Genomic DNA, 14,018 nt, shown 5'->3' on the forward strand with positions numbered 1-14,018 from the left:
TGAGTAGGAAAAGTGGGCTAGAAGACTGTTGCTTTTCATTATAACCCCTTTTATTATATTATTTAGGTTTTTAACCTTGTGCATATATTTCTTACATGAAAAATAAAAACAGTGAAGACAACACCACACGCAAAATAAATAATGAAATATAGATCCGTCATGTGGGCTGGCTGCCTCCCCAGAGACCAGTCAGTCTCCATGGGAAGCCAAATTATAATCAGAGTGTTGCTGATGAGCATGGCCTCAGCGCACGGAGGTGGTCGCGTGAACCTGATGACAGGGGTCACGCGGTAGAGCCTGCCAGATAACCCAACACGCGTGTGCAAGGGGACCTACATTTCCCTGTAGGTCCCCAGCCTCCAAGTGGCCCAGCTGATCACTGAGTGACACCTTCTTTCTTTAGATGCTAATGGCGTCCAACAGATTCCTACCAAGGCTTGACCTATAAGCCGTCCTGTCACTCAAGGGTGACATTTTGAATCTCCACTTTGCCTTAAAAAATATTCCTTGGAGAGCTCCCTTTCCCATTCCCAAGTTCTCGGAGGTCAACCTCAATAGCTGAGCCCAGGTCCTGCTTGCTTAGTACACAGTAGGCGTTGTGCTGCAACCCACATTTATCCTTACAGCCATCACTCAGGAAAGTGGGGCAGTGATCGGAGCACTCCTTGCACGGTTGCAGACTGCCTCTCCCAGTGGGGATGCAGCAGGAAAGAGAACTAATGTTTATCGTGTGCACACCCTGTGGCAGACACTTAGTGTAAGGCCAGCCCCCCGTTCCTCTTCATGAAGAGAACAGGTAACACGGTGTGTTCACAGACACGATTACTGTTCGCCAGTCAGGCACACATAGCGGGTCCTGGAAAAGACTCAGTTCTTTTATTTATTTATTTATTTATTTTTGTGGTACGCGGGCCTCTCACTGTTGTGGCCTCTCCCGCCGCGGAGCACAGGCTCCGGAAGCACAGGCCTAGCGGCCATGGCTCACGGGCCCAGCCGCTCCGCGGCATGTGGGATCCTCCCGGACCGGGGCACGAACCCGCGTCCCCTGCATCGGCAGGCGGACTCTCAACCACTGCACCACCAGGGAAGCCCTCAGTTCTTTTTTTTTTCCTTCCAGTTTTATTGAGATATAATTGACATGCAGCACTGTGTAAGTTTAAGGTGCACAGCACATTGATTTAACTTACATACATCATGAAATGATGATCACAATAAGTTTAGTGACTACCCATCATCTCATATAGAGGCAAAGAAAAGAAAAAGAAGAAAACCTTTTTCCTTGTGATGAGAACTCAGGATTTGCCCTCTTAACAACTTTCATGTACAACATACAGTAGTGTAATTATATTAATCATGTTCGTTACATCCCTAATACTTATTTAGTTTATAACGGGAAAAGTGTACCTTTTGACTGCCTCATCCAGTTCCCCTCCCTCACCCCCTATCTTTGCCTTTGGTAATCACAGATCTGACTTCTTTTTTATGTTTGTTTGTTTGAAGTATAATTGACCTACAACACTATGTTAGTTGCAAGTGCACAACATGGCGATTCGATATTTCTAAACATTACAAAACAATCACCACACAGTCAGTTCTTGACTTCGGATTTGAGTGATAAGGAGTTCCCTGGCGGTCCAGTGGGTAGGATTCTGTGCTTTCACTGCCAATGGCACGGGTTCAATCCCTGGCCCAGGAACTAAGATACCACAAGATGCACGGCACGGCCAAAAAGAAAAAAAAAAAAAAAGATTTGAGTGATATATTCCAACCTCAGCAGAGCCCACAGGGTGGCAATGAGTCGAGGTGAGGGAGGCTTCTCCAAGAGGTAAGGCTCTTCCCAGGTCCCATCTTCGGTGGGACCTCGGACCTGGGCCTTTTTCCTGAATGGACTCCCTCTTCCTCCCTCCAAGAGTTCCTGGGTTCATTCTAACTCCTTCTTCCTCTCTCAAGGTCTCACCTTAGGTGTGGCCTCTGGCACGGAGTGGCCGTTATTTCTGTGCTATCTGGTCCTCTCTTGCCAACACATCCTGTGTGCTTTATCACTATGCTACGAGAGGTCCGTCTCCTTCTCAGCCTTGAGTCCGTTACCAAGTAGTTTCCAGGCTCAAGGAAAGGGTGGTGGAGGGATGGGAAAGAAAACGCAACTTATCACACATATTTGATCTTGTTTTTCTCCTCACAACAACCCTGTAGGGCAGGTGTTGATTGTTCTTATTTTGCACGTGAGGAAACAGGCTCAAAGAGATCATTTTCCCCGAGGTTCATTTTCCCACAACCCGGCAGACTGGTGATCCGAAGCCAGGACAATCTGGCCTCAAGCCCCGTGTCTGATCCCTGTACTCTGATCCCTCCCAGGTGGCCGGGAAACTGGAGATGCTGAAGAAACAGTACGATGAGAAGCTGGCACAGAAGGAGGAGCTTCGCAAGAAGTCCGAGGAGATGGAGGTGAAGCTGGAACGAGCCGGGATGCTGGTGTCTGGGTTGGCTGGCGAGAAGGCCCGATGGGAGGAGACGGTGAAGGTGAGATCATTGCACCACCTGGCTGTCCTCCTTCCCTGCCCACCAGTGCCAAGAGCTCCCGTCCCATTTAGGTTGAGGGACAGGCGGGAGAAATGGGGATACTTGGGTGAAGGGACATCCAAGAATGGGGCATGGGAGTTCTTCCCCTCCACCTCCTGACATTTGGTGAGAATAGTAGAAGGAGAGACTTTTTGTACCGTGGGGGATCTGCTTCTGTGTTTAGGTAGGGCTGGAAAGCACACACGAGGACCCTTGACATAGCCCACTGGCCAGATTGAAACCGAGCTGGGGCATCTCGTCTCTACCCTCGGTGAGCTCCTGGCTTCACAAGAGGGTTAGGCCTTATCGTAAGAAACAAACATTGCTGTTAAAGATGGGGAACTCAAGGGAGTTCCCTGGTGGCCTAGTGGTTAGGGTTCGGCACTATCACCGCCATGGCCCGGCTTCGATCCCTGGTTGGGGAACTGAGATTCCTGTAAGCCGGATGGTGTGGCCCAAATACGAAGAAAAGGGAAAAAAAGATGGGGAACTCAAAAGTTGTGAGAGTAGGTTAGAGTTCTCAGGGTGCAAGGGTCTAGGAGAGGCCTAGAAACTCTCTGATCTGGTTAGTGTCCAGAGGAGAGTGCCTTCAGAGCAGTCCAGGTGTCTCCAGGCTGGGGGCCCAGGCAGCCTTACACCTCCCCTGCTGTCCTCCAGGGCCTGGAGGAGGATCTGGGCTACCTGGTGGGAGACTGTCTCCTGGCAGCTGCCTTCCTGTCCTACATGGGACCCTTCCTGACCAACTACCGGGATGAGATCGTCAAACAAATCTGGATCAGGAAGGTGAGGCAGGGCTTAGGCGTGATGAGTGAGCTCGTGGGCTCTGAGATTGTGGCCTTTGGGAGTAACAGAGATGTCGGGAAGGGGCAGGGGTGCTGGGCTCAGATCTCCAGGCTGAAGCTTGGGGCTCTTCTCACCCAGATCTCGGAGCTGCAAGTTCCTTGCTCACCCCACTTCACCTTTGATAAATTCCTGTCCAATCCTACCAAAGTTCGGGACTGGAACCTGCAAGGGTTGCCCTCGGATGCCTTCTCCACTGAGAATGGCATCATTGTCACCCGTGGCAACAGGTAAGGGTGCTGCTGGGAGCACGAGGCTGAGTAAGGGCAGAGAGCCTGTCTTCTGACTCACGCTTCCTCCTTCAGGTGGGCACTGATGATTGATCCTCAGGCCCAGGCCCTGAAATGGATCAAGAACATGGAAGGAAGTCAGGTATAAGGCTGGGGGACTGATTTGTCCCCTTATATTCTCTTCCCAAGCCTGACTCTTCCTGAGGTCCTTCCCTCAGGCCATTACCCCCCTTGGATCCTGCAGCAGTTCTTGCATCTTTTTCCTTGCTCTCTAGGGCCTACAGATCATCGATCTGCAGATGAGCGATTACCTTCGAGTCCTAGAAAAGGCCATCCAGTTTGGACACCCAGTACTGCTCCAGAACGTGCAGGAATATCTGGACCCCACACTCAACCCTGTGCTCAACAGATCTGTAGCTCGAACTGGTGAGCGCCCAGGCTCATTGTGGGGTTGGCCTGGAGGACAAACCCTAGAGCCCAGCCGAGTCGGACACAGGGGAAGAAAGGGCTGGGCCTTTGGCTGTGTCCTCTACTTACCTGTCCCTGTATTCAGACAGCCCTGGGCCGGGCACATTAGGGCAGGCTGAGTCGCTGCTACTGGATTCCAGTTGGGGAACAACAGGTCAGCCCACACCTGGTCACGTGGGGTCCTTTCCCTTGACCCTCCTGTGGGTGCAGGTGGCCACCTGCTGATGCGCATCGGAGATAAGGAGGTGGAATACAATACCAGTTTCCGATTCTACATCACCACCAAGCTCTCCAACCCCCACTACGGCCCAGAGACCTCAGCCAAGACCACCATTGTCAACTTTGCCGTCAAAGAACAGGTGGGTGGGGGCTGATGCCTAGACTGAACTAGGGTGAACCCGGGAGGGCTGTAGAGCCCGGCAGGATTGAGAAAAGGCTAAGATTGTGTCGGGCACCTGCGGATGCGGATGCGGGGCGTGAGAGGGGTAAAGGGACGAAATGGGTAAAGGTCACCGCGGTGGGATTCTCACCACGAGTCCTGGCGATCCCAGGGCCTGGAGGCCCAGCTGCTGGGCGTCGTGGTCCGGAAGGAGCGGCCGGAGCTGGAAGAGCAGAAGGACTCACTGGTCGTCAATATCGCCGCTGGCAAGAGGCAGCTCGAGGAGCTGGAGGACGAGATCCTTCGGTGAGACCTTGCCTCCCCCCACCCGCGGCCCGCTCGTCTGCTCGCAGGCCAGACTACAGCCCCGGGGGGCTGATGGGGGCGTCTCCCCACTCCCCGACCCCAGCCCAGTACCCCTAAAGCCTCTCCACCCACGTGCCTCTTGGCTTCCCTCCAGGCTGCTGAACGAGGCCACAGGCTCCCTGCTAGACGACGTGCAGCTGGTGAACACGCTGCGGACCTCCAAGATAACCGCCACGGAGGTGACAAAGCAGCTAGAGACCAGCGAAACCACGGAGATCAACATCGACCTGGCCCGCGAGGTGAGCCCCTGCGCCCTCCGGCCCAGCCCCCTCCTTGCCCGAGCCCCCGCCCCTCCGGCCCTGACTCCGCCCCCTCCACAGGCTTACCGCCCATGCGCCCAGCGGGCCTCGGTGCTGTTCTTCGTGCTCAACGACATGGGCCGCATCGACCCCATGTACCAGTTCTCGCTGGACGCCTACATCAGCCTCTTTATCCTCAGCATCGACAAGAGCCATCGCAGCAACAAGCTGGAGGACCGCATCGACTACCTGAACGAGTACCACACCTACGCCGTCTACAGGTCTGCGCACCGCCCCGCGCGCCGCGCGAGCTCGGCGGGAGGCCCAGTGGCTCTACGCCGACGCCTCTTGGTACTCGTGCCTTCGTGCTGTCCCATGCCACCGCTCCTGTCCCCCTGCTCCTCTCTCCACGCACTTCCCCTGGGTGGCGTCCGCGTTCGGGGTCTCACCGTCATCCACGGACTGACTAGTCCGTGTCCCAGTGTACCTTCTCTTCAGGTCTCCCTTGAGCATTAGCCCTGTGTGTAGGACCGTCTCCTATACCAGCACTTCTCAAACGGTTCACGTGCCCACGACGCACTGGGAATCGTGTTAAAATGCAGACTCAGATTCGGTAGGCCTGGGCTGGGGCCTGGGAGCCTGCATTTCTAACAAACTCCAGGTGAAGCTGCGGCTCTTGGTCTGTGGCTCGCACTTTGAGTAGCGAGGTTCCTGACCCCTCTGCCTGGGCTTCCCACAGAGCCTTCAGGTTCAGCTTGTTTCACGTCAAACTCGTTAGCTTCCCCCTTTCTTCGGGGCCACACCCCTGAGTGGCACCAACACCCGCCTCCCAGGCACCCAAGCCAGAAGCCAGGAGATGTTGCTAACTCTTCGCTGTCCCTCACCCCTCAGACCAGTCACCAGGTTTTGCTCATGATTCTTTCTGCAAACTGTTCCCCCACCCCACCCGAGTCTCCCCAGTGCCATGACTGCACTTCAGTGGAGGCCGCCGTGATCTTTCTTTCTGAATTCCCCAACGGGCTCCCAACAGGTCCTTCTGCCTCCAAGTCTGTCCCTCTCTAATCTGTCCTCCTGCAGGCACCAGCGTGAGCCTTTCAAACACAGAAATCTGGCCATGCCACTCCCGGTTTACACTCCTTGGTGGTGGTTTCGTGTCCAATGGCCACAAAGTCCTCCATGCCTTGGCCACCACCTGCCTCCCAGCCTCACCTTTCCCCTCCTTACGCTGGATGCCTGAGCAACGCTGACCGGCCTGCACGCCATGGTTTTCCCGCCCCCACTGCCTGCTTCGCTTGTGCTCTGAGCTCTCCCTGGCGTCCTCCCCTCTCCTCTCTGCCAATCACTCGGTAACTCGGCTGTACCTCCAGGCAGCTCCGCTCCAGGCAGGGCAGGGGCTGCCACCCTTGTACAGGACTCATCACGTCCTATGGTAGCTGATGGCCTCTCGCCTGTCCTCCCCACTCTACCTGACTTCCTCCAGCACAGAGACCGTGCTTGTTCATCTTTGTGTCTTCAGGACCTGGCAGAGTACCTGGCACATAGCAGGGGTCCAGTCGTTGTTGAGGAAACTCTGGGAAAACCACGTCCTCTCTCTAGTGCCCTGAATACTTGGCTGTTTACAGGAGGTTTGGACTTGAAGCTGAGTAAGGCCCTCCTTCTGTGTAGGGCTGTGTGATGGTCCGGTCCTCTCTCAGGAAGCATTCATGCTGAGTACCCTACCTCCCGCCCCCCCATCCCCTGTCCCTCCCAGGTACACCTGCCGCACCCTTTTCGAGCGCCACAAGCTACTGTTCAGTTTCCAGATGTGTGCCAAAATCCTGGAGACTTCCGGCAAACTCAACATGGATGAATACAACTTCTTTCTGCGCGGGGGCGTGGTGAGTGGAGCAGAGGGCACATCCGAGGGTGGGGCGGACAAGGCTGGGGATGGACTCCACACCCAGAGGGCAAGGCCTGAGGCTCCAGCGAGTGCGTGTGCGCGGAGGGACGCTGGCAGGAGCAGGCGCCTGAAAAGCTCCTGGGGGGGGGCCGCGGGGGGTGACTTGCCTTGTGCCTCCTTGCCCGAGTTACAGGCGGGGCTTTGGGCCCCTTACCTGCGACCCGCTGGTTGGTATGAGCTGGCCACTCTTTCACTGCCTCTCAGGCCACTCCTTCCCCAGCCTAATTTCGTGGCCACCATTACACTTTCTCCCTTGTCAACACCCTCAGCCCCTTTGCACACCGCTCCCCCCCCCCCCCCCCCCCCCCCCCCCGCCCCCGGCACGGTGTGGCATTTGCTCGCTGAAGCTACCGCTCTGGTAAGATCCAGCTCTCCTTCCCCTCTGTCCCAGTGTGACCCATGCAGCTGAGCTAGACTGGAGAAAAACATGCCCACACCGACTGGACTCACTTTAAATCCATGACCGTGCACCTCAGGTGGGCCCTTAAAGCTGCCAACCATACCACGGTTCCCTGAGCCGTCAGCACACCCTCCTTGGACAACAGTTTCGTTCCTTTTGCCACCTTCACTTCACCTCTCATCTGGATTTTAGCAAGAGCCTCTGCCCCCCCTAGTCTCTCAACACAGCGACCAGAGAGGTTCTTTGAAAATGGATGCCCCGTCACTGATGTCATCCCCCGCTGCCCAGCTCCACACTCCGTCCACTCCAGCTGCACGGGCCTCCTCTTGTCGCAGGCATATCCCACCCCAGGGCCTTTGCACTGGCTGTTCCTTCTGCCAGAAAATTGTTCCCCCTCCCCTCCTTCAAGTCTTGATTTAAATCTCACCTCACTGAGATTTCCTTGACTTTCTTATTTAGTATTTCAGACTACCCCCCAGCACTTCCAATCTGCCTTATCCTCCCCAACCTATTCTCTTTTTCCATGGCACTGCCACCCTTATCGTACTAGATAATTTACTTGTTATGTTTTTGGTTCAGTATCCGCTGTCTCATGTTGGAAAATAAGCTCCTCAAGGGCAGAGGTGTTTGTTTTGTTCAGTGGTGTGTCCCAGGTGCTTCAAACACATAGTTGGTGAACAACAAATATTTGTTAAAAAGGGTAAATGAGTGAGTGAACAGTTAGTTTGTGCTTCTCTCAAGGGTGAGGCTGCAATTGAAATCATTCGGGTAAGAGGCATTATTGCCAGGCAACCACCAGAGGGCGCCCGCTTCTTAACTTCGGACTGTGGCACCTCCGCACGGCGTCTCAGAGACCTAGCCCCCACCCTCGCCCCCGCCCCCCCACTTATTTCCCCAGTAAAGGTGGATTCCGATCCACCTCAGATTCCTGTATTTATTTCTTCATTTTGTTTCATGAAATACTCATCATGGCTTTTCCACCTTGAAAAAAGAGATAATGCTCCTTTTGGGGTGTTCCCGGTCAATCGTTTTCTCCTCTCGCCACCCTCCCACCCCCAGGTCCTGGATCGCGAGGGCCAAATGGATAACCCCTGTACCAGCTGGCTCGCAGACGCCTACTGGGATAACATCACAGAGCTGGACAAACTGACCAACTTCCACGGGCTCATGAACTCCTTTGAACAGTATCCTCGTGACTGGAACCTGTGGTACACCAGTGCCACCCCGGAGAAGGCTATGTTGCCAGGTGCCTGGGCGCCAGGCCTCCCTCTCCTGCCTCTCTCCTGCCCTCGTTCAGCCGCGTGCCCGCTCTTCCCTCTCTAATTCCTCCCCTCTCTCTCCCAAGTTCCCTCAGCGCATCTGCCTCCTGACCCGGCGTTCCTGCAGGTGCCCCTTTGTTTACATTCCCAGCTCTTCCCGACTCACTCTCCCTGCGATTACTCACCTCACCCCCAGGTGAGTGGGAGAACGCCTGCAACGAAATGCAACGGATGCTGATCGTTCGCTCCCTGCGCCAGGACCGCGTGGCGTCCTGCGTAACCTCCTTCATCGTCTCCAACCTTGGCTCCCGCTTCATTGAGCCGCCTGTGCTAAACATGAAGTTGGTCAGTGGCTTGGTTTCCTTCCCGCCTCCCTCTCCCTGTCCCAGGCGGCCGCCCGCATTTCCTCAATCTCTGTCCCACTGCCTCACCCGGCCTTCTGCCTGAGCCCACGCCCTGTGCTGCCGGCAGGTGATGGAAGACTCAGCCCCGCGGACCCCACTCATATTTATCCTGTCCCCCGGCGTGGACCCCACCAGTACCCTGCTCCAGCTGGCAGAGCACACAGGCATGGCCCAGCGCTTCCATGCCCTGTCTCTGGGCCAGGGCCAGGCCCCCATCGCGGCTCGGCTCCTCCGAGAGGGTGTGGTTCAGGGTCAGTATCCATCCTGTTCTGCCCCCATCTGTGTCCCTGGCCCGACTGCCCACCACCTCCCACCTCCTTCGCCCTGCTGTAACTGCAGCTCCCACTTCTCCAGAAGGCCCCAGGGGCGGCACCTGAGCATTTGGACCCCATCTCTCCCAGCCACCACACACACAATCAGGTGGAAAGTGAGGGGACAGGTGGGGCATAGGGAATGGTTCCCACTGCATCCAGCATCTCCTTGCAGGACATTGGGTGTTCCTGGCCAACTGCCACCTGTCGCTGTCATGGATGCCTAACCTGGACAAACTGGTAGAACAGCTGCAGGTGGAGGATCCACACCCTTCCTTCCGCCTCTGGCTCAGCTCCAGCCCCCACCCAGACTTCCCTATCTCGATCTTGCAGGCCAGCATCAAGATGACCACAGAGCCGCCAAAGGTATGGGCAGCTGACAGCCAGCAGCGAACGTGCCATCTGGCCTACGTTTCATCTTCCAGGCCTCAGAGAGAGGGTTTAACCTTAACAACAACATGGCTTTTTTTGATTCTGCTGTCCTCTAGAAGATTCCATCTCCTTTCCCTTTTCTGTGTGCCAAACCCTTAGAACATAGTAGTAATAGCTAACATCTCTTGAGTGTTATTATGTGCCAGGCATTGTTCTAAATGCTTTACATTCATTAATCCATTTCACACACACACACCTATCAGGTAAATACTACCGCCCCCATTTTACAGGTAGGAAATGGAGGCAAAGGAAGTGTATATAACTAGCGCTTGGACCCTTCAGACCCTTCCTCCTCCTGACATTTCCTTACATTCTCACCCTGATGTCACTTCCCGGCCTTTCTCCTTCCTTCCCTCCAACTCTATTGAAAATTTTATCTCCAATATTATAAGGTCACCATTGAATGCAATCAGTGAATTGCAGATTTAAAATCTGATCATGTTGCTGCATCCTACCCACTTACCTCCTACTTAAAACTATTTTAGTCACTTTTCATTGCTTTTAATCAAGATCAAAACCCTATTCACATGCCCCAGCGGGCGCCTCCCCAGCTTTGTCGGTCGCCGCTCTCCCCTTCACTTTCTTTGCTCTACCTACACCTTGATTTTTAAATTGCTTTGTTCTTCCTTGATAGACCCTGTATTCTCCTGCTTGAGGCTTTTGCATGTGCTGCCCTCCCTGCTTTCCTCCCCGTCCCCTCCTTTGCCCCTTCAGGTCTCAGCCCCACCAGCACTTTCTCAGGAAGACTCTGACCTCCATGTCTAGGTAACACTCCTAAAACCTTCACCACTCCCTCTGGTCTTCCCACTGTGGGGAATTTTACACGTATTAGTGTGATCCTGGCTGATGCCTGACTTCTTTTCTAGACCGTAAGCTCCAAGAAGAGGGCAGAGGCCATGCCTTTTTTTCCCCCTCACCGTTTTGCTCACCCTGTGACTAACACAGGGACACGCATGTAGTAGGTGCTCAATAAATGAGGACCCTATGAATGCACAGGTGTGTGGATGTCTTTCATCATTAAATCCTTTTTGACCACCTGGAGGCAGCTGGCATAGTTGACTGTCCCTCTCCCTGGTTTCCCCGACACACACTCCTGGTCCCCCCTCTGTTTCTTGCCACATTATTTATTACTTCTGTGTTTCTTTCTCGTCCTGTCCTGTCCTCATTCTACATTTCCTCCTTTCACAAGTTGATGGAGAAATTGTCCTCTTCCTGATTTCAACCCCAATCCCCATCTCTGGCTCCAGTATCAAACTCACTGCAGGGTCTGAATTCCATCCGGTTACGAAGCATTTCTTTTCGGCACACCAGCACCATAAATCCCACGCTCTCTAAACAAGTCATCCTCCACGTAGATTATCTCCTCATCCCATTTTTGTTAATGGCGCCACTAGTTTTTTTAGAATATATGTTTAAAGTTGATTTTTATTTATATTCTTTTCTGCCAACAAAAGTATTCTGTACTCCCATTTAAAAATGTCAAACGGTCCAGAAATGTGTTGCCAAAGAAACATTACTTTTTTTTTTTTTAGTTCATCTTTTAAGAGCCTTTCTTATTGCCTTCTAAGAGAGGTGTGTGGCTTGGTAGCCCGTGGGCCCTCTGTTGGCTGAGCCCCACCCTCTGTGATGGGTAGAGATGTGTTGGCCCTGAGGTGGGTGCTGTCTAGGTCGGCATGATAAGCAGTAAGCGTGGAGGCAATGATGAATTGGAGCAAAACCCAGGAGGAGAGAGGAGTCAGAGAGGATGGCTCTGCCGTGGTTGGGTCACCAGAGGAGAGGGCCTTGTTCTAGCTCAGCCCAGGAGAGCCTTCTGTGAAATGCTGCTTGCTGGTGATGCAGAACCTTCCTGGGATCCACCAAACCTTCAGAGAAAGTAGGACATTCAGGGTATAGTTGGTGCAACCAGATTTCTTTTGGAAGCAGACAAAGAGGCCAATATTTTAAAAGTATTTTATTTGGAAATAATTTTAAACTTACAGAAAAGTTGTAAGAATAATAGTACAAAGAACCCTCACATGTATGTTACCCAAATTCATCTGTTGTTAACATTTTGTCCCACTTGCCTTATCATTTGATCTCTCTCTGTTTTTCGCTCTCTCCTCACTCACACTTCTTCTGAAACATTTGAGAGTTCATTGCATGTATCCTGGCCCTTTACTGCTACATACTTCAGTATATGTCAGTGTAAAGGGCTCAGTCCTAAGAATAAGAATGTTTTCTTATATAATTGCAAGCACAGTTGCCAACTTCGGTAAATTGATACACTCTTTTAATCTAAATGTATTATATATTCCAATTTTGTTAAATGTCTCAGTCATGTCATATATATACAGATGGGGTTCTGTTCACTGGTCAACTTGTTTATTCTGGGGTCAGTGTGCACTGTCTTAATTACTATATAGCCCTATAATAATTCTTGATAGCTGGGAAGGCAAGTCCCCTCACCAATGTCCTTCTCCAGGCTATTCCTGACCTTTTATTCTCCAACATAAATTTTGGAACAAGCTTGTCAAGTTTTCACCAGAAAAATTCTATTGATCAGTTTGGGGGAAATCATCATCTTTAGGATATTGAGCCTCCCAATCCATGAGTATAGTAGGTCTCTCCATTTATTTTTTATTTTTTTGGCTGTGTTGGGTCTTTGTTGCTGCTCACGGGCTTTCTCTAGTTGCGGCGAGCGGGGGCTACTCTTCCTTGTGGTGCGCGGGCTTCTCATTACAGTGGCTTCTCTTGTTGTGGAGCACAGGCTCTACGCGCGCGGGCTTCAGCAGTTGCAGCATGCGGGCTTCAGTAGTTGTGGCGCGCCGGCTTAGTTGCTCCGCAGCATGTGGGATCTTCCCGGACCAGGGACTGAACCCGTATCCCCTGCGTTGGCAGGCGGATTCTAAACCACTGCACCACCAGGGAAGTCCCTATTCTTTATTTCAATAAAGTTTTGTAAGTTTTGCTATAAAGATGTGTAAAGGGAATTCCCCGGTGGTCCAGTGGTTAGGACTCGGTGGTTTCATGGTATTTTACATAATTTGATGATGGTTATAAATGGTATTTTTTTAAATTATATTTTCTTTTTGTTATTGGTTATCCAATGTTCTTACTTCTGTTTTCTCCCTGCTCTATTCTGTCCGTCATATATGAGTCTTCTTAAAATACTCTTTCAGCGTATCACTGTCCTACTTAAGACAGAAATGGCTCCAGGATACCTGGTGAATCTGGTCCAAATGGCTCAAACTGCCCTTCTTATTGCACTCCATCTGCTCATGGCCATTCTTTCCCCACCTGAGCACTTGCACTTGATTTCAGTTAGACTTCTCTTCTCACTTTATCTCCCCTTTGTGCCTTTATTCCTTCAATTCTTCCCATCTCTGGGAAACTAAGGCCCTCCTCTCAGCCTCGTCACATCCTTCCCATTTGTAAGACTTGGGCCAAATCCCAACCTGTTCATGAAGCCTGATAAATCCAATCACATAGAACGTTCCTCCTTGATGAGACACTATCTACTGACCCTTTGCCCATAGTTGTCTACATTTTTGTTCATCAGTAGTACACGTTTATGTTTCTGTTCGTATTTTCTGGCATTTCCAAATTGAGTTGGCCTACCCACCATTGAGAACATCGTGGTTGAGGGGATCAAAAGGCGGGGGGGCGGAGACAAGAAGACAGGGCTGCCCCTAGTCCATACAGTGCCTGTGTGTGAATTAGAGAAAGGCACGCGGCCCCGTGAATGAGTGCACGTCCTGGCATGCAGCTCAAGAGCTGGATTTCAGCCTCCACTCATCCCTTCAGCCAGTGCCCTTGTGCAGTGAGCAACCTCCACAACTGTACACGATGGTGCTAGGGGCAGGGCCAAGCAAGATGCATGTCATCCCACCTCTGTACTTCATTGTCCCCAGGGCCTAAAGGCCAACATGACCCGTCTTTACCAACTGATGACAGAACCACAGTTTTCCCGCTGCTCCAAACCCTCCAAGTATAAGAAGCTGCTGTTTGCACTGTGCTTCTTCCACTCTGTGTTACTTGAACGCAGAAAGTTCCTGCAGCTTGGCTGGAACATCATCTGTGGCTTCAATGACTCTGACTTTGAGGTTTGTGCTAACCAGGGTCCCTCATCCCAGCCCTGTCTCCTTACACTTCCTGCCCCATGGCTGCCCTGCAGGAATAGCCACTGACAGGAAGCCTGTGTTAAAGCGCCCCT

The 14,018-nt window shown here is 52.5% G+C and overlaps 1 protein-coding gene across 1 annotated transcript in view; it reads left to right on the forward strand.

The window, feature by feature from the left end:
- The window catches only part of DNAH2 (dynein axonemal heavy chain 2), an 86,691-nt gene that overhangs the window by 69,760 nt on the left and 2,913 nt on the right, over positions 1–14,018 (forward strand). The window contains exons 63-77 of the mRNA XM_059996437.1: positions 2,356–2,520; positions 3,217–3,342; positions 3,481–3,629; positions 3,705–3,771; positions 3,905–4,055; positions 4,308–4,456; positions 4,649–4,782; positions 4,937–5,081; positions 5,163–5,362; positions 6,832–6,958; positions 8,480–8,666; positions 8,876–9,024; positions 9,151–9,334; positions 9,570–9,760; positions 13,717–13,908. Coding sequence (XP_059852420.1) covers positions 2,356–2,520; positions 3,217–3,342; positions 3,481–3,629; positions 3,705–3,771; positions 3,905–4,055; positions 4,308–4,456; positions 4,649–4,782; positions 4,937–5,081; positions 5,163–5,362; positions 6,832–6,958; positions 8,480–8,666; positions 8,876–9,024; positions 9,151–9,334; positions 9,570–9,760; positions 13,717–13,908 — 2,316 coding nt within the window. The remainder of the gene's footprint in view (positions 1–2,355; positions 2,521–3,216; positions 3,343–3,480; positions 3,630–3,704; positions 3,772–3,904; positions 4,056–4,307; positions 4,457–4,648; positions 4,783–4,936; positions 5,082–5,162; positions 5,363–6,831; positions 6,959–8,479; positions 8,667–8,875; positions 9,025–9,150; positions 9,335–9,569; positions 9,761–13,716; positions 13,909–14,018) is intronic.

The sequence above is a fragment of the Delphinus delphis genome, chromosome 19, assembly GCF_949987515.2.
Source record: "Delphinus delphis chromosome 19, mDelDel1.2, whole genome shotgun sequence".
In the NCBI taxonomy this organism is placed as follows: domain Eukaryota; kingdom Metazoa; phylum Chordata; class Mammalia; order Artiodactyla; family Delphinidae; genus Delphinus; species Delphinus delphis.